Source organism: Mytilus edulis, chromosome 3, assembly GCF_963676685.1.
Source record: "Mytilus edulis chromosome 3, xbMytEdul2.2, whole genome shotgun sequence".
Lineage (NCBI taxonomy): Eukaryota > Metazoa > Mollusca > Bivalvia > Mytilida > Mytilidae > Mytilus > Mytilus edulis.
The window spans coordinates 52,501,213-52,525,769 of record NC_092346.1 but is presented as its reverse complement, the minus strand read 5'-3'; the positions used below and the strand labels follow the sequence as shown (position 1 = coordinate 52,525,769).

Genomic DNA, 24,557 nt, shown 5'->3' with positions numbered 1-24,557 from the left:
GTTTATTATCAGTTTAGAGTCTTACTTTTGATACCTAGAGAACTAAACCCAGAAGTTAAATTAAAACCAAATTAAGTAATTCTTAAATGTATTGATGCATATTTTGTTTGAGGAACACCATGATTTGCAAAATAATAATTCTGTTAGCACAGTATTACAATAATAAAAAAAACATCCATTGAACACTAACAATTGTGAAAAGTCCAGCTCATTCAGAAAAAAGTACTAACAAAGTTATACAGTAACCTCCAATAACAACTTAAACACATGATTTATCTTAAATACTGGACATATGGTCCCTTGTGGAACTTAACAAATGTTTTACAAATCATTTTTCCTGTTTAGAACAAAGAATAAATGTAAACAATAAAAATTCAGAATGATAAATTAGTATAGATTTACATACTGTGAAAGTACTTTAATTCGTGGGTATCTATTTTCGTGGTTTGAGCAATATTTACATGTTCGTGGGTTTTTTAATTCGTGGATTTTAGTTTTCTAACACAAATAAAATTAAAACAAAAGCCTTTAAAAAACGAAGGTTCCAAATAGTCTGGATTAAAGGAAATGCAAAGTAAACATTGACCTGTGTAAATCGTAGTGATAACACTAATTAACCTATGGTAAAGTGATCAACAGATTAAAGACCATCAAAGGTGTCAATTAGGCCATAAACATGTCACCTAAAGAAAACAGTAACATAAACAAATGCTTTAAACATATCTTGAATTGTCAAATAATTATTATCAAAATCAAGCCCAGCATGAAATTATTATTTACCATATGTACGAGAACTATGAGGATATAAAATGAACACTTTATCATACTAGCATATCAAAACCGGAAATCTGAATTTCATCCATCAACAATATTTTTTTATGAGAATTAAAAGATCAAAAGTTGTACAGTCGAGGTTTTTATAGATTAAATGGGTATAATCCTGCATGCGTTGTTTGTAGTTCTGTGACTGCTCTTAAAGTATTCTCAGATTTGGCGTTATTCAATATATTCTCTAGATCATATCAGTAGTCAAACCTACCGATGGGGATCTTTCCATGTCTTGATTTGGACAATGGTTGTTTTATTTCGTTGGACACTTAAATTCGTGGATAAAGTCATCCACGAAAACCACGAAAATTGGGACCCCACGAATAAAAATATTTTCACAGTATATGTATAACTAAAATCTGAAGATTCATTACTGTCGAATTCAAAACTAGTTATTAAGTAGCCGTTATAACTCGTCATGGAGACCTAATTTGGCACCTGGAAAAGAAAAAGGACAAACTTTAAATAAATTGATAAATAAATTATAATTTGTAAAATTTTCAACAAAAAGATTGACAATACTGTCAAAAGTATGCCTAACTTCAAACAAATACTTATTCCATACACCACATGAATTAAACTTTTGTTTAGAGTTGTAGTTTAATGTGTTGCATTGTGTATTGTTTATTGTGATCATAAGTTTAGTTAAGGCGTTATAAATATAAATACGTCTTCCATTACAACTGTCTATTCAATAACATAATTGTACATCACAAAGATAGCGACCGCACCGCAAAAGGGTACCTAAAATGTTAGCACAATTCTAGACTACAGTATCTGAGAAACAGACTAAAATATGTTACATCCTTATTATTTTCTCAATTTTCCCACTCCAGTTAACCTGATATTTCACTTACCTATTTCTTTAGTATCTACATTGGGTGCTTCATATTCTAGTTGATTTCTTGTATTTGTACCATATATTTTATCCCATAAAACTTTTATTTCATAATCATAATCTTTCCATTCTGGTGCTATTCTTAAAGCTGCTTTTAATTTTGGCTCTTTTGTTAATGGATTATTGCACTGAAATAGAATCATACACCTGTTCATTGTATTCATCTAAATATATAAAGAAATGGCCAATACTTTGCAGACATAAATTCTTTCTCAATTTGTTACACACCCTCTAATAGTCAACAATAATACCAAGCTTTAAGACATTCCAACGTTACAAGTCAGGCAAGACTAATATTCTGTTATTTTAGGAAATTTGGTGTTGAGGGCAAATAAATGTCTTTGATAGTCTCTGTTGAATTCTTAAATACTACTTTTCTAGACTCATTTAAGATTTATAAGAGGGTAAGGCAAAGATAGATAACTATTGTTTACGATTGTATGTGGACCGTTAGATTTTATTTCTCATTTTTTGTGCTGTTCTATTCATGTCACTTTAATATGGTTGTTTGGAAAAACAAGGCATTGGTCTAAGACCCATATGTTATCTAAATTAAAACTAAGGTAAATAGAAAATAAAGTAGAGGACATCATTTCTTGATTAAAACCTCAAGATTAACCAACAGCCTTATTAACTAAATCCATGGTTGTCTACTTAAGTATCAGATTCATCACTTTACCTACGAACAACACCCATCCTTTGGTAATAATAAACTTTTTTTACAAAATTTTTACAAAGTAATAATACTACTTACCAGATCTATAGTTTTAGCCTTAGCTTTAGATTCATCACTACACCAAGTGGCACACCACAGCCACTCCTGTGGCAATGATTTAATGCTAACTTGATGTATCATATTATTAGGTAAATCTTGATCTAAGTTAGATAAACTGTTAGGATCCTGACTTAATCCTTGATATTGTCCACGCAATCTGTCACCAGCTGCTATCTTGCGGAACTTTTTCAAATCTACTACATATAAGGCACTGAAAATGAAAACTTATATATTCTAGTATCTCATTTACAGACAAATTTGCTTGTCAGAACAAATTATTACTCAGTTTATCTTATATGTTAAAATAATATAAAATTTTATATTCCAAAAGACCAACAAATGGCATCTTAATAAAACTCATTTCTGCTTAGGGCTATTCCAGAAAAAAATGTATGGGGGAGTTGGAAGGCACTTATATTAATAATACATGGGTGATGGGTATCAGAGCAACTTTTCACACTATAATGCACTATAAGTCTCAATTACAATTGTCTGGGTGGCGGGTGCTGACAAAAAGTGCCTTCCAACCCCCCCCCCCCCCCCCCCAATACATTTTTTTCTGGAATAGCCCTTATTTTCTTTTTAATGACTGTGGATTTATTCATTTTGGTGGGTATCAATTTTTATGGACATGTGATTTTATCCAGCCATTCATGCTTTATTGACCCTTAGTACAATTAAATTCTAAAACCTACCTGATATGGTATTTTCTTCCAGCTAAATGACTGGCCCAATAACCTGATTTCCAAAATCTACAATGAAAAAAAAATGAATATTTCCAGGTTAACATTTCCAAATTAACTTTGCATGAAATAGCATTAAACAATTGTCTTTTAATGTAGCAAATTTACCTGACAATATCGATATATAGGTATTTAGTAGGATCTTAACACGTACTTGTGATTTGTTTAAAACCGGTTTTGATAAAAATAGACAAAGAAATGTTGAAATGTTCAGAACTTAATTAAATCTGTATTTGGGTAAGATGGTGCAAGCATACGATTTTTATTGCATCTTACACTTTGAGAAGCGAACAATCTTTAGCTACCTTATTTAAATATTGTGTAAAAACATTAATTATGAGCTATGAAAGTCAAGTGGCTCGAGCATTTTCTGAGGAAGTTTTAAAAAATTGCAAATAAATATTTTAACAGTGGGTTAGCTTTCATTAGTCTTCACTATCTATAGATGAACAACTTTTGGTTATATTTATAATTTAGAATGATCATTGAAGGTGGAGCACGATTGCACAGTTAATTAATTTTATACTGCACTCGTTCTATTTGAGCAGTCAAAATGCGTTGACCGTATATTTCTATGTCATATACAGTCACTGACCTGATATCACTTTTCCTCATGAATATTTAAATAGAAATTGTCGAAATTATGTTTAATTATTCATACGACCTCTTCAACCTGTTCTTGTTTTCAATGTAAACAACGATGCGTTAAACGACTCAAACTTGTTTCTTTTGCAATTTTCGGGAAAACATAATTCACTTTTTAATATTTTTTTGTTTGCAACCTATAAATCATTATGTTTTATGTTTATTGTTGATATTTTAGTCTGCAACGAATTCGTTCACCATTGATTGCGGTAATGATGTACATTTCATCGTGTTTTATATTTCTCCGTCTGTGTGATATGAGGCCTTTTTAAAGGGGGATTTTTCCCAATATTTAAATAAAAAAAATAACATTAACACAATAAACAACAATTGAAAATGTTTTTTTTTAGATTGCAGTATAAAGACAATAATAGTGCATTGACTTGACATATCAACGATATAAGGATTCGGCCAGAAATGGTGAAAATGCTCGGCACAGCCTCGCATTTCCCCGTTTCTAAGCCTCATCCTTATAGCGTTGATATGTCAAGTCAATGCACTATTATTGTCTATATATTGATGTGCCAATTTTTATGCAAGAGTGACATTCCGTTGTATTATGTGCCAATTCGAAAAAGTTATGCGAGTAGTGTCTCCCTTTAACAGGTTTATTATTTTACAATTAAGTTTAGGATTCTGATATAATTTTGAATAATTACAAAATGTATCAATTCAATATATTTCAGTTTTTGTTATTGGTGTATCAAAAACATTGATGTACGAATATAATTTCATAAATTTGAAACGTTTAAAATGATTGCATACCAATATAAAGAACTGTTCATCATTTTTGAAATAGACTTTAAATCAAAATCAAATTAATTATCGTCCCTTCATTATAGATTGATTGGGAAATGAACCAGTAAGCAATTTCTAATTGTAGCTTATTTAACGTTAAAACAATTTTCCACTATAAACAAATGTTACTTCATACAAATATAAGAACTTTGTTAGCTAAATCTACAAATTTTATTAGATATTATGAATTTTCATTACAATAGATTAATATGCTATTTAATGAATAAACGTTAGGTCAAGACTCCATCAGATCAATTAAATACTTAAGTGAGTGCATCAAAATATTTTTCCTAAATGTTGTTGATTTAGACATAGCTGTATGAAATTTATCTTAATGCATTGTATTTAAATTTTGCAAATCAAAAAAGAAATGTTTTTTTTTTTTTAATAAATGCTTGTATGAAGCATTTATTAGAAGTAAGAGTAATGAATTGATAATAGCATATTTTTCATGCTTTTTATTTAACTTTGCACTGTGTAACATCCTTCCTTATTGTTTTAATTTTCAGTAGAAACATTGAAAAATATAATCAATGACAATCATTTCAACAAATTTACACATTGTTATATATTCTTTAATACATTATCTGTAATATGTATACAAAAAAATCAAAAAAATCTTGTAAATATATAATTAAGTGTAACTAACCTGAATCCATCCATTTCTTTTCTATCACTGCAGAAAGGAGTGTACCCATATGGAGCCCCATTCAAATCTAAGTCATGTAATTCTTGTAAATCTGCTCTTACTATCTGAAATTTTGATATACAAAGTGTTTAAACCTGTTAAATGTTTATAAAGAATATTCATTATACACTTGAGTTTTGCTTTTTGAGAGTTTCAAAACATCTTCAAAACAGTGTGAGAACTCTTAGTTGTTATAGACTGACATGCTCAGTCACATATTTTAACGCACCAGATTAGACGGTAAAAGTCTACAGGAACACATGTCATTCTAACCAGACACATTTGTCAGACCTTTAGCCAAACAGTCTTTGCTTTTGTTTTTTAATAACCATTGCTATGCAATGAAACATTAAAATAAAAAAAACTGAATTTATGCTTTGAAACCCTCTAATGCATAAATCCATGACCCTAACAGAAGACAACTGAGGTTGCATGGCCAATGAAGTAAACATCAGCAATCAAACCATACATTACTCATTACTTAAGAAATAGGTTTTTTAAGACTGGAGAAACATTTATCATGGTATAAGATGACTATAGTTACCTGATCAGCATCAACAAATATAAATTTCTTTACATCCAATGGAAACAATACATCAAGGAAAAGGATCTTATATCTACAAATTAGTAAGGCAAAATTGATTACATATACCATGATTCATTTGTGCAACCTTGTTTATAATTGTCCAATAAAAAATGTTATTATATAGGGCTTCATTGTCAAAATTAATATTAAATACCAGATATATTGAATTTGGAACAGCTGTAAGAGTAAAACATGTAAAGAGAATTACTATACATTGTTTCATTATGTTAAATTTATTTGTAATAGGCTCAAAAAGAATAGAAATGCTTGGCAAAGCCTCACATTGTACCTGCTTTTAAGCCCCAAACAATTTATATACTTATTTTTATTTTGAGACAATGTATGGTTATACTTCGTGTATTAACTGTGAAACAAGAATGTGTTTCCAGTACACATATGCCCCACTGGCACTATCATTTTTTATGTTCAGTGGACCTTTTAATTGGGGTAAAAACTCTAATTTGGCATTGAAATTAGAAAAATCATATCATAGGGAACATGTGTACTAAGTTTCATCATAAGTGTTTTCATATATTTTGGTAATTTTTTAAGGTTTTATTGAAATTTCTATAATTTAATGAACATTAATGTAGCAAGGTCTTTCTTGAATTATGCATAATTTTTCTTTTCCTTTTATTTAAAAAAATCTATAACACATTGTTGACTACATTTACCCCCACATAATTCTTTGTTTTTCTTTCTGCTGATTCAACCATCTCGGCCATTTGTACTGTACTAATTCATATTCAAATCCATAATTTTCTGCCATTTTTGGTATAAAATCCTGTAACACAAAATATTTTTATAATTCTTAAAAGCTTTAAAAAAAAATTAGAACTCATAAAATAAGCAGATCCAAACTGAATTGACATGGTATTTGTGGGTGGTTCTATTCTCATGGTGAGGAGTATCCTTTATGTCAAATATTAAAATACTATAATGTGCTTTACTCATATATGTTGGAAATGTACATTTTATTACAATCAACAGATAGTACAATTTTTGCAGCATTAACCAATTGAGTTGATAGTTGCTTAAATCATGACATTTCCATGGTCTTTTAAGCAAAAAGGAGGTCAACTATAGTAGGTTTTAAAAGTTCCCTGCTTTGTTTCTTAAAACTAAGATGTCAAACTAATTTGCTCTTCAAATCATTTCTCTTAGAAAAGTTTCAGCAAAATCTAACTATAGCAAATATTATTGTTAATCTATCTAAAAAAAAATTGTATGTAAATGTGAAAAAGAAGAGATAGCAAAATATCCCTCAAATCAGAAATCGTTAAGTTATAGGACCAATGTTTTCAAATGGCCTCCTACAATAAAACTTTCATTTCTATAAAAGTAGACTTTCTCATTTTATTACTTACCTTAAAAGATGGAGATAAGTAATTTTTCAAAAACCAGAATTTTACTTTTGACTTTGTATGTTTCAAAACACTCATCATCATAATTCTGAAATAAGAAGGAATAGTATCTGGTACAAAATATACATATATTGCAGCTTTCTAATGCAATTCAGAAAACTTTCAAACTTTTTCCTTAGTATCTGTATTTCATAAGACAATACACCTTATTGCTAATCCCTGCTGACCCGGCCGCTTGAACTTTTGACGCATACATCAATCACTTTTCCATTGTGGTGTCAGATATTTTATTTTATGGCGTCAAAATTTTATGGGAACTTGTGTGATATCCAGTAATGGCGGACAAATAGCAATAAGGTGCATTGTCTAATGTTCTTCATTTCCATTTTTTATTCAAATTAAACTAAGAAGTAGCATTACCTAAACATAATTTAATTTTCTTCAGAACTTTCATAAAGAGGTAATCAATTTCAATAGATTCAACATTTGTTATTCTTACAAAACTGTAAATCCTTTTCTTGTTCAACAGCAAAGAACTGATATGGTGTATCAATAAAATATAATTAAAATTCATAGATTTTTCTTATTTCTTGGATCCAAGATGGCCAATCAAATGCACATTGGAAGGACATCTTCATCAATATTTACTATCACATTCAATACATGGTATACTGTGGATTTATGTATTTTCGTAGGTATCAATTTTTGTGGATTGCTGAAAACTTGCATTTTCATGGATATATGATTTCCTCACTTTTTCGTGTTTTTGACAATCTATGTATACAGTCTATTGAAATACCCCTGATGCTAGGGGGAAGATGTTACCCACTTACCTCATCAATCTTTCATACATAAGACCTGATGCTAGAGAGAAGATGTTACCCACTTACCTCATTAATCTTTCATACATAAGACCTGATGCTACAGAGAAGATGTTACCCACTTACTTCATTAATCTTTCATACATAAGACCTGATGCTAGAGAGAAGATGTTACCCACTTACCTCATCAATCTTTCATACATAAGACCTGATGCTAGAGAGAAGATGTTACCCACTTACCTCATCAATCTTTCATACATAAGACCTGATGCTAGGGAGAAGATGTTACCCACTTACCTCATCAATCTTTCATACATAAGACCTGATGCTAGGGAGAAGATGTTACCCACTTACCTCATCAATCTTTCATACATAAGACCTGATGCTAGAGAGAAGATGTTACCCACTTACCTCATTAATCTTTCATACATAAGACCTGATGCTAGGGAGAAGATGTTACCCACTTACCTCATTAATCTTTCATACATAAGACCTGATGCTAGAGAGAAGATGTTACCCACTTACCTCATCAATCTTTCATACATAAGACCTGATGCAAGAGAGAAGATGTTACCCACTTACCTCATTAATCTTTCATACATAAGACCTGATGCTACAGAGAAGATGTTACCCACTTACCTCATCAATCTTTCATACATAAGACCTGATGCTAGAGAGAAGATGTTACCCACTTACCTCATCAATCTTTCATACATAAGACCTGATGCTAGAGAGAAGATGTTACCCACTTACCTCATCAATCTTTCATACATAAGACCTGATGCTACAGAGAAGATGTTACCCACTTACTTCATTAATCTTTCATACATAAGACCTGATGCTACAGAGAAGATGTTACCCACTTACCTCATCAATCTTTCATACATAAGACCTGATGCTAGGGAGAAGATGTTACCCACTTACCTCATCAATCTTTCATACATAAGACCTGATGCTAGGGAGAAGATGTTACCCACTTACCTCATTAATCTTTCATACATAAGACCTGATGCTACAGAGAAGATGTTACCCACTTACCTCATCAATCTTTCATACATAAGACCTGATGCTAGGGAGAAGATGTTACCCACTTACCTCATTAATCTTTCATACATAAGACCTGATGCTAGAGAGAAGATGTTACCCACTTACCTCATCAATCTTTCATACATAAGACCTGATGCTAGAGAGAAGATGTTACCCACTTACTTCATTAATCTTTCATACATAAGACCTGATGCTACAGAGAAGATGTTACCCACTTACCTCATCAATCTTTCATACATAAGACCTGATGCTAGGGAGAAGATGTTACCCACTTACCTCATCAATCTTTCATACATAAGACCTGATGCTAGGGAGAAGATGTTACCCACTTACCTCATCAATCTTTCATACATAAGACCTGATGCTACAGAGAAGATGTTACCCACTTACCTCATTAATCTTTCATACATAAGACCTGATGCTACAGAGAAGATGTTACCCACTTACTTCATTAATCTTTCATACATAAGACCTGATGCTACAGAGAAGATGTTACCCACTTACCTCATCAATCTTTCATACATAAGACCTGATGCTAGAGAGAAGATGTTACCCACTTACCTCATCAATCTTTCATACATAAGACCTGATGCTAGAGAGAAGATATTACCCACTTACCTCATCAATCTTTCATACATAAGACCTGATGCTAGAGAGAAGATGTTACCCACTTACCTCATTAATCTTTCATACATAAGACCTGATGCTAGAGAGAAGATGTTACCCACTTACCTCATTAATCTTTCATACATAAGACCTGATGCTACAGAGAAGATGTTACCCACTTACCTCATCAATCTTTCATACATAAGACCTGATGCTAGAGAGAAGATGTTACCCACTTACCTCATCAATCTTTCATACATAAGACCTGATGCTAGAGAGAAGATGTTACCCACTTACCTCATTAATCTTTCATACATAAGACCTGATGCTAGAGAGAAGATGTTACCCACTTACCTCATTAATCTTTCATACATAAGACCTGATGCTAGGGAGAAGATGTTACCCACTTACCTCATCAATCTTTCATACATAAGACCTGATGCAAGAGAGAAGATGTTACCCACTTACCTCATTAATCTTTCATACATAAGACCTGATGCTAGGGAGAAGATGTTACCCACTTACCTCATTAATCTTTCATACATAAGACCTGATGCTAGGGAGAAGATGTTACCCACTTACCTCATCAATCTTTCATACATAAGACCTGATGCTAGGGAGAAGATGTTACCCACTTACCTCATCAATCTTTCATACATAAGACCTGATGCTAGAGAGAAGATGTTACCCACTTACCTCATCAATCTTTCATACATAAGACCTGATGCTAGAGAGAAGATGTTACCCACTTACCTCATTAATCTTTCATACATAAGACCTGATGCTAGGGAGAAGATGTTACCCACTTACCTCATTAATCTTTCATACATAAGACCTGATGCTAGAGAGAAGATGTTACCCACTTACTTCATTAATCTTTCATACATAAGACCTGATGCTACAGAGAAGATGTTACCCACTTACCTCATCAATCTTTCATACATAAGACCTGATGCTAGAGAGAAGATGTTACCCACTTACTTCATTAATCTTTCATACATAAGACCTGATGCTAGAGAGAAGATGTTACCCACTTACCTCATCAATCTTTCATACATAAGACCTGATGCAAGAGAGAAGATGTTACCCACTTACCTCATTAATCTTTCATACATAAGACCTGATGCTACAGAGAAGATGTTACCCACTTACCTCATTAATCTTTCATACATAAGACCTGATGCTAGGGAGAAGATGTTACCCACTTACCTCATCAATCTTTCATACATAAGACCTGATGCTAGGGAGAAGATGTTACCCACTTACCTCATTAATCTTTCATACATAAGACCTGATGCTAGGGAGAAGATGTTACCCACTTACCTCATTAATCTTTCATACATAAGACCTGATGCTAGGGAGAAGATATTTAATGTCTCATCTACATCTTTTGTGCCACCTTTGTCTCCTGTTAGTGTGCTGTAAAAGAAACATAATTTCATTGTGGAAAAAAATAACACATGTAAGTCAATACTGGTGCTGTTTTCTAAAGACAAATATGTTATGAATATATATTCATACACTTCCAAGATCTTTCTTGAAACAAAATTTCTGAGAAGAGATCAGTCTGAACTTAGATTTTCTGGCTACTGAAACTAGATTGTTCTTGGGTTAATCTAGATAACACATGAAAACAATTACATGATAAACATAATATATAAATAACACATAGCTGAGAGGGTGATAGAGCAGATTGTTACCCCGAGAAAACATTGTCAACTGAGGCAAAGCCAAGGTTGACAATAGTATTTGCCACAGGATAGAGTTGTATTTAATAAAGCGCACACTTGATCAAGCATCTCCATGAAGGGTAATAGAGTAAATTAACACCCTCATATTAGCCAATCAAAATCTGGCATTTTGACATGAAGTATAATAAAACATATTGACCAACCATTGTAACATTTCAGCGAAAAATAAATAAATAAAATCAACAAATAAATAAAGCCAAATAATTAAAATTCTGTAACACTTGAATACTACTCACATAGCATGCATAGTCTTCCTGTATGAACACAAACATGAGATATATAGACTGTGTTTCTTCACAAAAGTTTGTCTTATGTAAAAAGAAGGTATTAATTGAAACTATTTTGATATCTTGTACTATACCACTAACACCACAGTTCCTGTATTCCCAAGTGAATGCTGACTGTCAGTTGATAATGGTAAGTTTTCAACAAGAGTGCACACACTGATATGTCCTTCTTTACTAATCATTGATATTATGTTGATACTCCTAAATATAAAGCTTTATTACGACTGTCACATAAACTTAACATGAACCATGAAAATGAGGTCAAGGTCAGTTGAACCATATGCCAGGCAGACATGAACAGCTAAAAATGCTTCCATACAACAAATATAGTTGACCTATTGCTTATAGTTTAAGAAAATAAACCAAAACACAAAAACTTAACACTGAGCAATGAACCGTGAAAACCAGGTCAAGGTCAAATAAAACCTGCACGACTGACATATAGATCATAATATAAATATTTCCATACACCAAATAATAGTTGACCTATGACATATAGTATCAGATAAAAAGACCAAAACTCAAAAACTTAATTTTGACCACTGAACCATGAAAATGAGGTCAAGGTCAGATGACATCTGCCCGCTAGACATGTTAACCTTACAATCATTCCATACAACAAATATAGTAAACCTATTGCATAAAGTATGAGAAAAACAGACCAAAACACAAAAACTTAACTATAACAACTAAACCATGAAAATGAGGTCAAGGTCAGATGACATCTGCCCGCTAGACATGTACACCTTACAATCATTCCATACAACAAATATAGTAAACCTATTGCATAAAGGATGAGAAAAACAGACCAAAACACAAAAACTTAACTATAACCACTGAACCATGAAAATGAGGTCAAGGTCAGATGACACCTGACAGTTGGACATGTACACCTTACAGTCCTTCCATACACCGAATATACTAGACCTATTGCTTATAGTATCTGAGATATGGACATGACCACCAAAACTTAACCTTGTTCACTGATCCATGAAATGAGGTCGAGGTCAAGTGAAAACTGTCTTCCACCTTCTAAAATATATAGCTTTTAAGAAGTGAGCTAACACCGCCGCCGCCGGATCACTATCCCTATGTCGAGTTTTCTGCAACAAAAGCAATAAAAACTAAACACTCTTAAGTTTGTCCTTTTCAGACAACTTTTTGTAATAATGAGAGTGGTTTATTTACAAAGGATGATTTAGTCTTTACTACAACTAAAGATTTTTACCCTGTATATCTTTGTTGGCCATTCATTTTATGGGAAAAAAAATCTAATTTCGAAGATTTTTGTTATGTTTCATGAGTAGAAGCCTTTATTTTATTGTAATATGATAGATCAATGTCACACAGAACTTTTATAATCCACATCTAGACTTCCACGTTAACAGCATGCTTTAGTAAATACCAGGTGTTTCAGATTACAATTTTCATGCTTATGGTTACACACGTCAAATGCAAAATAGTATGAATATCAACGAAACAGCTCAAACTATACAACTAACTGCTCATGCAGAAAATGTACACTTTTAGAGAGAACAGCAATAACATACATCACCCATGTGTGAAGAAAAAGTAAGGACAAATGTTTTAAATCAGTATTGATTACGACTTTGAAAATAACTTTTTAATCAGAGCCAAAATTCTGGACTTCCAATTTTGCTTTTATGCAATCAGACCATTTAGAAGCAATTGGAATATTATAAAAGGTCCAACTATGCACTTGCATCTTTGGTCACTAAAAAAAATCACTTAGGAAATAAAAAGAATTATAAATTTACAAAAAGGTCTTGCATTTTACAGAAAGACTGCCATATAATCAAATATGAAGGTATTAGTATAACTTTGTAAGTTGAAGTATTTTAGTCCAGTTATAAATATCTAAATATTAGAAAACCTCAGTTATAATAAATGCATAGAAAAATACAGCACACTCTTCTGTCAGATTATCATTTACTACCCCTCTTTTAACTTACCCGTAAAGTATGTTTCTGAATCCTGATACAAGTTTTCTAGACAAAATTCAGAAACATGGGTTCAACTTTTTTGTTGGAAACCAGACATCAGTAAATGCCAAGAGTATATGCATTTAGAGAAAAAAGGGGAAGTTTTCTGAATGAGACAGCAAAACCTAGTTGGTAAGAGATACTAATGGATTTGTAAGTTGCATAAAATTTTAAGCAGAGACTGGGAAATTCTTCAGTACCATACTTCATTAATAAGGATATCAGATTTTGTTATACATAAAAAAAAAAAAAAAGGATAGAAAAGAAAAGGAAAATTCGATGTTCACCCATTTTTTAAGACATAGATTCTCAAGAATCTGTTTATGAAATTTGCATTGCAACAATAAATTTTTAGATCAGTTTACTGCATATCTGGCATTTAAAACGAAGTTGGCGAGTGACTTGAGTATCCTGTCACTTTGTCATTGATTTAATAATGTGTTTTACACCACACTGTGGATAATTCAATTCAGAGATTTAGGGTGTTTCTTCACCTACTTTTTAGACCATCAATGATTGTACAGAGAATGGATCATGACTGACAGTTTTTTCATTCAGAAAATTAATAACTGTTTACTAGTAAAAATGTCCCTTCAGGGATCTCACCTTGAAATTGAATCCCATAAACCTTTTTCTTCATCCTGTGGCTCTTTTAATAAGTCTTCATTTTTCTTATCTTCTTTCTTTTCAACCTGTTATTAAACACAGTACTGTATACTGACATCTCTTTTTTCCTTAAATGTATAGTGTTGATAAGAATCAACTCCCCCCCCCCCCCCCCCCCCCTATGCAACTGACTTTTAAAACTGACCTTATCTTTTTTATTAGCTAAAAATATGGAAATCTATAATACTAGGAATGTGATGGCAATGCAAGATCAAATTGGAAATTAAGTACTTTTCAGAATGTTTCTTTTCTTTGTTTAAATATTATGTGGGGTAGGACCAAATATGATCTTATTTTGAACGCACTGCAACATAATTTCAAAACTATCCAAACACCAACAATTGTAATCCCCTTCCCTGAACCAAAAAAAAAATGTCACCTCTTCATTCCCTCCCCCCCCCACCCTCAATAAAAAAAAGAAGAAAATGAAAATAGGAATCAGTCAATTAAAGTGTGGTAAACTTAACCTTAAATTATTTTTGACATTATATCAGGTATACTTACTTTGATTCTAATAATTTTACTCTTAAAACTATTGACAGAAATGACGACATCATCTGAATCTGAAGGGGTGTCTGTATATTCATGACTAAAAAACAGAAATAAACAACTGTTAAGGATGACTGAGTGATTGTTGGTTGTTAAACTTCATATTCAGTATGACAAATTGGCACACATGTACTACTCATGTGGTAAGTCTTATGTGATCCAAAGTTTTTAGGTAAAGTCACGAGAAAATTTGATAAAATATAAATTAATCAGACAAGCTGCAAAGAGGGGCATAAAGGGGGTATCTGCACGGAAGAACACGAAATAAAATTGCCATTTCACGATGAACGAACAATTAAAAATGTCTTGCACGTTGATCTTTTTACCAATTTCACGAAACAAGGTGAATAACGAACCCTTTTCACGGCTGCAGGTGAAATAAAAATGGCAAAATACGTTGCACGAAAATAACCTTTTACCACCCTCTGCAAAATAACCTGGTTAATACATATAAGGCTTCATTGTAAATAGTTTGAAAACAATACAACTGTCAACTTCTTTTTCTTGATGTCTACATGTAAACCAAACTTTACATTCTATTCATGTTTACTCTATTATTAGAAAACACTTAAGAATATACCTTGCAATATCATATATTTCTCTGGACCTTCCTTCTCGGAGTCTGAGATGCCAAAGTCCAGGTGTAGCCTTTAGCTGGAAATATCCCTGTCAATCAGAAGATAAAATTTGATTTTAAGTGCATTCAAAGATATCTGAATATATATAAAATCTACCTTTCTTCTTAATACTGTAAAGATGGATGAAACCAAAGATAGGAAAACATAACTCCCTACTTTCGTAAGAGGGGTTTAAAAATACTCCAAAGAACTTGAAAAGAAAAAAAACATTATTTGATATATATACAGAAAGAATGTTTTAAATTTAAACCTTTGTAAACTGCTAAAATTACAGATATGTTTCAATTAAATATTAGCGTCTGGTATGACTATTTGTATAAAGTATGATTAGATCATTGTCCATATGTATAGAGAATATGTATGCAATGTGGAAAGATGGAAAGATTGATACATTTACTGATACATTTTATTGTGAAACTTTAAAAGTCACTTTAAATATCACAAAACCTCTACTTTTAATAGTACAATTAGATTATAGGACAATAGTGTTTTTAAAAGCCTTGTATTGTTGGGCTGCTGTTATAGTGACTTAAAATACTTTTCACAAAGAATTGATGCACCTGTCCCAAGTCAGGAGCCTCTGTCCTTCATAAGTTTTGTGTGATATTTAATTTCAGTTTCTTTAAAATATTTTGATGTATAGTATGACATCCATTATCTCTGAACTAGTACATAATAATTATTTTTTAATAGAGGCCAGCTGAAGCACACCTCTTGTGTGGGATTTTCTCGCTGTATTGAAGACCCATTGGTGGCCTGCAGCTGTTTTCCGCTCTTTGGTCGGGTCGTTGTCTCTTTGATACATTCACCATTTTCATTCTCAATTTTATCTTATGATACTTACTAAATTAGCCATAACAATGGTGTCCACCATAGGTGTAGAATTAGACCCTAGCGTAAACTGTAGACCTCGGGGTGGCTGTCCTGATGTACCATCTGACCCATGACCTATAGATTATAAATAACATTAAAAGTTCATTCTAAAAACAGAAGAGATTAATGTTAGTGTTGCAAGTTTATAAGGGAGAGACATTTAGGATAATGTGAGACAGGTGTTACCTGTGATAAAGGACAAAATGCTTATCATTTTCTCAATAATTTTCGGTAAAAATCATTATCAAAGGTCAATAACTCCATAGACAGTTAATGACATTTTTTAAGTCATGTTGACATATCTATAGATCTTGTCATGCTGATCATTTTTACTTATTACAGTTTCTATCATTTACAGTTTTCAAGAAAACTGGCAAAAACGCAAAAAAATGTTGGTATTCAGGCGAGGGTATTGCAGATGTTTAATGGACAATAGCTTGGGCCAAGTGAGCTAAAAATGAGTAGAATATTGACATAAAAGTTGCTACATTTTAGGTTTAGAAACAAAGAGACAACCAAAATTGATTAAAGAACTTAAGTGAGCATGCTCACATACCCAACACCTCACATACTACACAGTATTTTCTTTTTATCATCAAAGTGGGAAAAAATGTGACAGTGAGATTTTTAAATTAGCTATCAACCTTTATTTCTCAGTAAAAAGGAAAATAGCAGCTACGATGAATGAAATAGAATTTTTTTGTAGATCCTTTTTCTGGGTTTAGTTTGAAACAAAAAATGAAACAGAGTGAAGAGAAAATAAAACAGAAATATAGTAACACGACAGCTAGGATTAATTGAACAAATAAAAGCATAAGGATATTCTATGGCTATAATAGAGAATCTGGCATATTAAATTGTAAAATTAACAAAATGAATAAACTATTTTATTTGTGGAAATACATCCTTTACCTATAATTGGGGGGAAAATTAAAAAAAAAAAAGACATTACTTTTACCATTGTTTACAAGTATATGTGCAGCTCCTGAGAAATATGGGAAATATACAGAAAGTAAATGTTTGAAATATATTTGAGATGGTTATTGATTAGGGCTATTCCAGAAAAAAATGTAAGGGGGGGGGGGGGGGGGGGGGGGGGGGGGGGGGGTTGGAAGGCAGTTTTTGTCAGTACCCGCCACCCAGACAATTGTAATTGAGAATTATAAGTGCATTATACTGTGTGAAAAGTTGCTCTAATACCCATCACCCATGTATTATTAATACAATGTGCCTTCCAACCCCCCCATACATGTTTTTCTGGAATAGCCCTTAGGTACATGTATAAGATATACTATGATAATTCCTATTAATCAGGATGATTTTTTGTTATACATGTACAAGGTTATTTCATATCTCAAAATATTTCAGTGTAATATATCCATAATTTGAATTTTGAGAGGGGAATGCTAAAACAAGTTTAAAATAAGAGAAAATATTTCAGCCGGATTCAAATTGAACATAAGAAGAAGGTCAAATTGTGAAACTAAATTCTTGTGAAGTGACTTGCCCTTTGAAAACTAAAAATTTCAAATCTGCCAAAATAAACCTCTTTACAGGATATTTTGCATCTCCTTTTATTTGTAAAATGATCATTACTAATATAATATATTTGGATTTTTTTTTACTTCCAGATGGCTTTATGCCAGAAACAACAACAGCAGAGAAAAATGAAATATTGGTAACTTTTTAAGCACTTTAATTAATCTGATAAGGTCTTACCCTCCAACAGAAGATATTCCAAATCAAACTCTGCATGTACAACACTATCTACCTTAAATATAATAAAAACACTATTTCATAAAATCTATACACTTATTATTTATACAAATTATCAAATTTCAATGCTCAAGAATGACTTTTAAAACATGCATATTAGTGGCAATATCTAAATATAAGAAGAATGTGTCTGTCTAAGGACACAAATGCCCCTGCTCAAGCTTGTTTATGAAAATGAAAATATGAACATTGGTTGAATGATAACTCTCAAAGTCAACAGGTTCAGGAGGAAATATTTAATCTCCTAATAGAAAGCAATGATGATTAAGTGCAAAAATATCTGAAATGAAAAATATTTTAAAACCAGTGTTTTTCATACTGACAGTTACAAGAAATTTAAGGTTAACATACCTCCTCTAACAGAATATTATCCAGATCATATAATGCCTTGACCGATTCTACCATCCAACTTTCTGGACACTTCATTCCTAAGGTCAGTACAGATTTATGTGGAAGTCCTGTAAATACAGCCTTCTGTCCAGACTTAAACATTGCATTGGGCTCAAATTCTACATCTGGGCTCAAAACATAACGGTAATATCTGTGTAAACAAAAATAACATTATGACAAAAAAAGCATTTATCAAATGTGTGTAGAAATTTATGTTAACCCTTTCAACGCTATACACGGCATATGCCGCGATGACATACGCCGTCCGCCACTGCTATTCGCGGCATATGCCGCGATGACAACGGATTTTTCATAAGGACTCTTAAACCATTCGGTTTTCATTCGGGTCCTCTCTAATTTTTCCTTGTATGAATCGAGGATATGCAAGGTCTCATTTGCGCTTGAAATCCCGGCAATTTTTATTGTAAAATCATGCAGTAGAAGGAAAATTGAAGGAAAATAAAAACAAATATTTTGACAAATGCAAATGGCGGAAATCGGAAACGAAGCTGTAAATATGGAAATATTTCAGCATTTCTATGGCGAAACTGACGACGAGGATTAGTCAAAAGGTTTCTTGTTATCTCAATGTGTTTATTACATTCAATTCGTGTGCGAAATATGATTTGATCGATCATTACGAGACGTAGAAAAAGGGGGAAAACGGAGGTTGACTGAAAATTTTGAGGAAGGAGCCACTGATTTGTGCCATGATTACATAATACGTTGTGTATGGTGCAATACGCTACCGAATCGAGCAATTGGTGTCTTCTTTATTATATGGCAGATAAAAAAACAAAATAGATGAAGACTAAAAGTAGTTTTTATTCAAAATTCAACTCAAATGTAATAAATTACACCTTTTACCTGTTAATTACCTGAAAATGCAGGTAACCTGATCAAAATTTTACTGAAATAACTGCCTAACATTACAGTTCATACTCTCCTGAGCATTTTTCATGCAACAACCTTTTCTGTATCTCTTATAATAAAAAAGATACAGCAGTCTGAAAAGGAATATACTGTTCTAATGAATGAACACAAAAAAATGCAGCAGCAGCAGCCATTTTTCTATTTTTTTGTGTAGCGTTGAAAGGGTTAATCTAATAATTTTTTGTATTAAAATTGAACTAAGATTCAAATAACATGGAGTTTTCATGGTTGATAAAAATATATAACTAGTTTTTACTGCATAGTCACTCTACCATAATACAAACACATGTTAATTTCTATGTCATAAATATTCTTTCAAAACTTAAAAAGAAGCAATTAGATTACAATTTCTTCATAATAACTGATGTATTCCCCATACATCTTTAATTCATCTTTAGTTTCATTTGTTCATCTGTCTTTGATTTTTTAGTTGAAGCAATCATATATAGCCTTTTGTATTTTTGAGCTGTCAAATATTCCCTTTTGAAAATCATTTAATGTGTAGCAAGAGGTACCCACTATATGGTTGGACTAAGTGTTGAGGAAAGGTAGGGATACACTTTATTTCAATTATATGATCAGCTTTTATGTTAATGAATTTTAACAATTTTAACCAACTTCAATTTGCTTGACATGAATAACCAGTTAAAAACCCTTACACGGTAGTAGCTTCAGTATCCTTTCAATATTGAATAGTTGAACTATAAGCTTATACTGCAAAGTTTGAAACTTACGTAGTTAATGGCATCTCTGATAATTTATCCCTGCTGTTCATAAAGATTTTTATATCAACATTCACTGCTCTTTTCAAAACCTACAATAAAACACATCAAATTTTACAGGAATATCATTTAAGTCCTATAATGGCAAACAAATAGCAATAAGTTGTATTACTAAGCAATTAATAAGCTAAACAGTTATCCTACTCACTATGTTACACGTCAATAATCAGATTAAATTAAAGCTTAAGATTGCTGAAAATACTCTTGTAACAATCCTAATAAATTCAAACAGCTATAGGTAGAGATAGATACTAAGATAGATTTTGGAATAACTTAAATAACCCTCAGACAATTGCTTTATTACACACGCTTCTGCAGCATTTTTTACATTCAAATAACCACATCAAACTATGAATTTTAAGTAAATAAAATTTACTAACCAAGAGAATTGGAGCTAATTTTTGTGCTTCACTAGAAACAGGATCTACAATAGCCTCTATCTGGAAGGCAGGCTCATTTGTATCTCCTAGAATCTTCAATACACTAAAACAAAAAGACATATTTCATCATTTCAATAACACATGACAAACTACACATCAATAGATGTGGATAGAGTTTTTTTCCCCAAATACTGGTATATCTGCATTCATTCAACTTTGTTTGATGAAGTTAAAAAAACATGCAATTAATCATAATTTGGTAAAAACCAATTTGTCTGAAAACGTGTGGGCAGAGAGATCTTAATCTGATGAACATGTTTACCTTGTCAGATTTGCTCTAAATGATTTGATTTCAGAGATACATGCCAAAATATACCTTTTGCCCCTATGTTCTATTTTTAGCCATGGTGGTCATCTTGCTTGATTGGCCAGGTCAGCAGAGATATTTTTTGAACTAGATACCCCAATGTTGATTGTGGCCAAGGTTGGTTAAATTTGGCCTAGTAGTTTCAGAGGAGAAGATTTTTGTAAAAGATTACAAAATCGTATAAAATTGAATATAAAGGGCAATAACTCCTTATGGGGTCAACTGACAATTTTTGTCATATTGACTTATTTGTAGATCTTACTTTGCTGAACATTATTTTTGTTTACAGTTTATCTCTATCTATTATAATATTCAAGATAATAACTAAAAACTGCAAAATTTCTTTAAAATTACCAATTTAGGGGCAACAACTAGTTGTCCGATTCATCTAAAAATTTCATGGCAGATAGATCTTGACTTGATAAACAACTTTACCCCATGTCAGATTTGCTCTAAATGATTTGGTTTCAGAGTTATAAGCCAAAATCTACATTTTACCCCCATGTTCTATTTTTAGCCATGGTGGCCATCTTGGTTGATTGGCCAGGTCAGTGGAGATATTTTTTAAACTAGATATCCCAATGAAGATTGTGGCAAAGTTTGGTCAAATTTGGCCCAGTAGTTTCAGAGGAGAAGATTTTTGTAAAAGTTAACGACGACAATGCCGGACGCCAAGTGATGAGAAAAGCTCATTTCGCCTTTTGGGCCAGGTGAGCTAAAAATGAATTTACAGCTACACATCTCACGACCATTATCACTTCCTTCAACATAATTTTCAAACAGTGAGATAATCAAGTAATCAAACATATATATCTATAACAGTATTCTTTAAATTTTAATTGGATTACCCCCCTTACACTGCTTTGAAATTGTCTAAATTGTCCTTCAAACAGAAAAACCCTTGTTCCCCCTTTTTTCCCCCTAATTGCTTAATGATTAGATCCATTACCCCCTATAACCACCCCTTTGTAGTATGGAAACTTGTGGTATAATTTCAGAAAGATTTATACACTTAAACACAAGTTATTGACTGAAAACTACAAAATGCTTATTTGGGCCCTTTTTTTGGCCCTTCACTTATTGAAACCCCCCTTGGAGCAAGAACCCCAAAACTGAAGTCCAGTCTTTTATTTGTAGTAAGAAACCTTGTAGTATAATTTCAGAGACATCCATACACTTAAACACAAGTTATTGTCTGTAAACTAAAAAAATGCTTCTTTTTGGCCCCTTATTCCTATATGTTCAGGGATATTAACCCCAAACTTGACAACAAGCCTCCCCTTCATTAAATGGAACCTTGTGGTACAATGTCAGAGAGATCTAAACAGTTAAACATAAATTATTGTCCCAAAATTTCAAAAATGCTTGTTTTTGGCCCCTTTTTGACCCTTAATTCCTAGACTGTTTGCCCCATTACCCTTAAAATAAATCCCAACCTTCTACTTAATGGTATAGACATTGTGGTACAATTTCAGAGCAAATGAAATACTTATATAAAAACTTATAGTACTGAAATTTGGGCCCCTAATTCCTAAACCACGGGACCATAACCCCCATAATCAAACCAAACATTCCTGCTGTGGTTATAAACATTGTGTTCAAATTTTATTGATTTCTATATACTAATACTAAAGTTATTATCAGGAAACCATCCGTCTTCAGACGATGCTGATGACGCAGGCGTGATACCAATATACAACAGCAAAAATTTTTGCAGTGGTATAAAAATATTTATTTGAAGTATTTACCTGTGTTCATCTGCATGGAAATTGATTTCTTTTCTTTCAGAAGTAGAGGTTTTAGATGACAACAAAGCAGAAACTTTCATCACCATATCACTTCCTCTGTAAAAGATTTAAAATTCATAACTAACGGCTTCAGAAAATAAAAATATTGTTATTCCTTGTGTCGAACCAATTTTTAAATTTTATATGAAATTCCTAATTTTTGACAGGCAGCTTACAATCAGGTGGCATCTTGATGTGATTTTTTATATCATAGTAGACAGTACTTTGTTGAAGACCGTACTTTGACCTATAATGGTTTACTTTTATAAATTGTGACTTGGATGGAGAGTTCTCTCATTGGCACTCTTACCACATCTTCTTATATCTAAAACTCAACATCCATGACTGCACACGATATCCTTGATCCTCTTAAGTAATGAATAGGAACATTAAACACAAAATTAACAAAATACTTGTTTTACTTATAACTTCAAGGTAAAGCATTGCAATTTAGTTATAATAATTCAATGCCCTTATTTTTATAGTTAGCAGGGATGTAAAAGCCTTAAAGATAATGTATTTATACCTTTCATCTAAAATTCCCATCTTCATTACTCTTTCTTTGATCTTCTTTGCTCCTTTCTCAAAAACAAATTTCTCTTGCAATGCAATATCCTCTTCTGTAAATTCTTCAGTGTCGTCAAATGCTCCTATAACCTATTAGGAAAATGAACACAACACAAGTGAAAGCAGTGATTAATGAGAAAGCTATCACCAATGAAGAGAATTTACTTTAAATGTGGATATTTTCAAAGGTTGCTATTCTGCAATTTTAATACCTAAACTTATAGCATTGGGTTAATTATACATTTTACCATAAATTCACCAGAATTGTTACTTTCTACTAACTATTCACACATAGAATATTATTGTGTATTTTAAGTAGCACAAAATAAGTGAAATTAACCCCCACATGAAGTTGTTATATCCATTAATTCATGTAACAAATGAAAATTTATCAAATACATATTTTTATGATGGGAAAATGTATGCAAAAAAATGTATGCTACCTGAATTGACTTTATTCTATAATTACCTTGCCATTAGTGACCAGTCCTCTTGCTTCTGTTCTCCATCCTAGGACAGATCTAACAAACAGTCTATGGACTCTCAGAAAATGGGTTGATAAATTATCAAGCTGAGATAAGAAACTATCAATATCCATTCCCTGTAAATAAAAATATCATATTTAACCTATAAATGCATGCAGTAATAATTATCTTACAACAGAATACATCTGATGTTCGTTTTAATATAAATTTCTCCATATTTAAAGGGGCTCGTGGGTCTAAATCATTTTTTTTAATATTAATATAAATGAACTTTATCTTATACTAAATAAAAAAAATGAAATAAAAAAATAGGGTCACCATTCATTTACGCTTACAATCTGCCTTCGAAAGAAACATACATTTTTGTAAAGGTACCTTTTTTCTGTTGAACTAATAAATAGAGGCAATATCGAAATAAAAAAAGAACTTTCTTATAGAAATCGCTCAAATTTTACAATAGTTTAGTTTAAGTACAGCTTATTTGAAAATTATAATTAAAAATATAGGTCACTGATGAGTTAAAA

General features: G+C 32.0%; 1 protein-coding gene across 4 annotated transcripts in view; it reads right to left on the bottom strand.

The window, feature by feature from the left end:
• Nucleotides 1–284: 284 nt before the first annotated feature.
• Nucleotides 285–24,557, bottom strand: part of LOC139516811 (UDP-glucose:glycoprotein glucosyltransferase 1-like) — a 49,933-nt gene continuing 25,660 nt past the window's right edge. For 2 of the 4 annotated variants that reach the window (XM_071307132.1, XM_071307134.1), the window contains exons 22-42: nucleotides 24,018–24,149; nucleotides 23,508–23,638; nucleotides 22,943–23,038; nucleotides 20,828–20,930; nucleotides 20,400–20,479; nucleotides 18,694–18,883; nucleotides 18,286–18,337; nucleotides 16,538–16,641; nucleotides 15,636–15,721; nucleotides 15,011–15,095; nucleotides 14,447–14,532; nucleotides 11,787–11,804; nucleotides 11,123–11,218; nucleotides 7,329–7,413; nucleotides 6,636–6,745; nucleotides 5,920–5,992; nucleotides 5,337–5,440; nucleotides 3,197–3,253; nucleotides 2,481–2,712; nucleotides 1,686–1,854; nucleotides 1,114–1,266 (exon numbers count right to left, since the gene is read on the bottom strand). In XM_071307132.1, coding sequence (XP_071163233.1) covers nucleotides 1,235–1,266; nucleotides 1,686–1,854; nucleotides 2,481–2,712; nucleotides 3,197–3,253; nucleotides 5,337–5,440; nucleotides 5,920–5,992; nucleotides 6,636–6,745; nucleotides 7,329–7,413; nucleotides 11,123–11,218; nucleotides 11,787–11,804; nucleotides 14,447–14,532; nucleotides 15,011–15,095; nucleotides 15,636–15,721; nucleotides 16,538–16,641; nucleotides 18,286–18,337; nucleotides 18,694–18,883; nucleotides 20,400–20,479; nucleotides 20,828–20,930; nucleotides 22,943–23,038; nucleotides 23,508–23,638; nucleotides 24,018–24,149 — 2,121 coding nt within the window. In that variant the 3' untranslated portion in view covers nucleotides 1,114–1,234. Of the gene's footprint in view, nucleotides 406–1,113; nucleotides 1,267–1,685; nucleotides 1,855–2,480; nucleotides 2,713–3,196; nucleotides 3,254–5,336; nucleotides 5,441–5,919; nucleotides 5,993–6,635; nucleotides 6,746–7,328; nucleotides 7,414–11,122; nucleotides 11,219–11,786; nucleotides 11,805–14,446; nucleotides 14,533–15,010; nucleotides 15,096–15,635; nucleotides 15,722–16,537; nucleotides 16,642–18,285; nucleotides 18,338–18,693; nucleotides 18,884–20,399; nucleotides 20,480–20,827; nucleotides 20,931–22,942; nucleotides 23,039–23,507; nucleotides 23,639–24,017; nucleotides 24,150–24,557 lie in introns of those variants that run through there. The other 2 variants (XR_011663027.1, XM_071307133.1) reach the window with 2 other exon arrangements.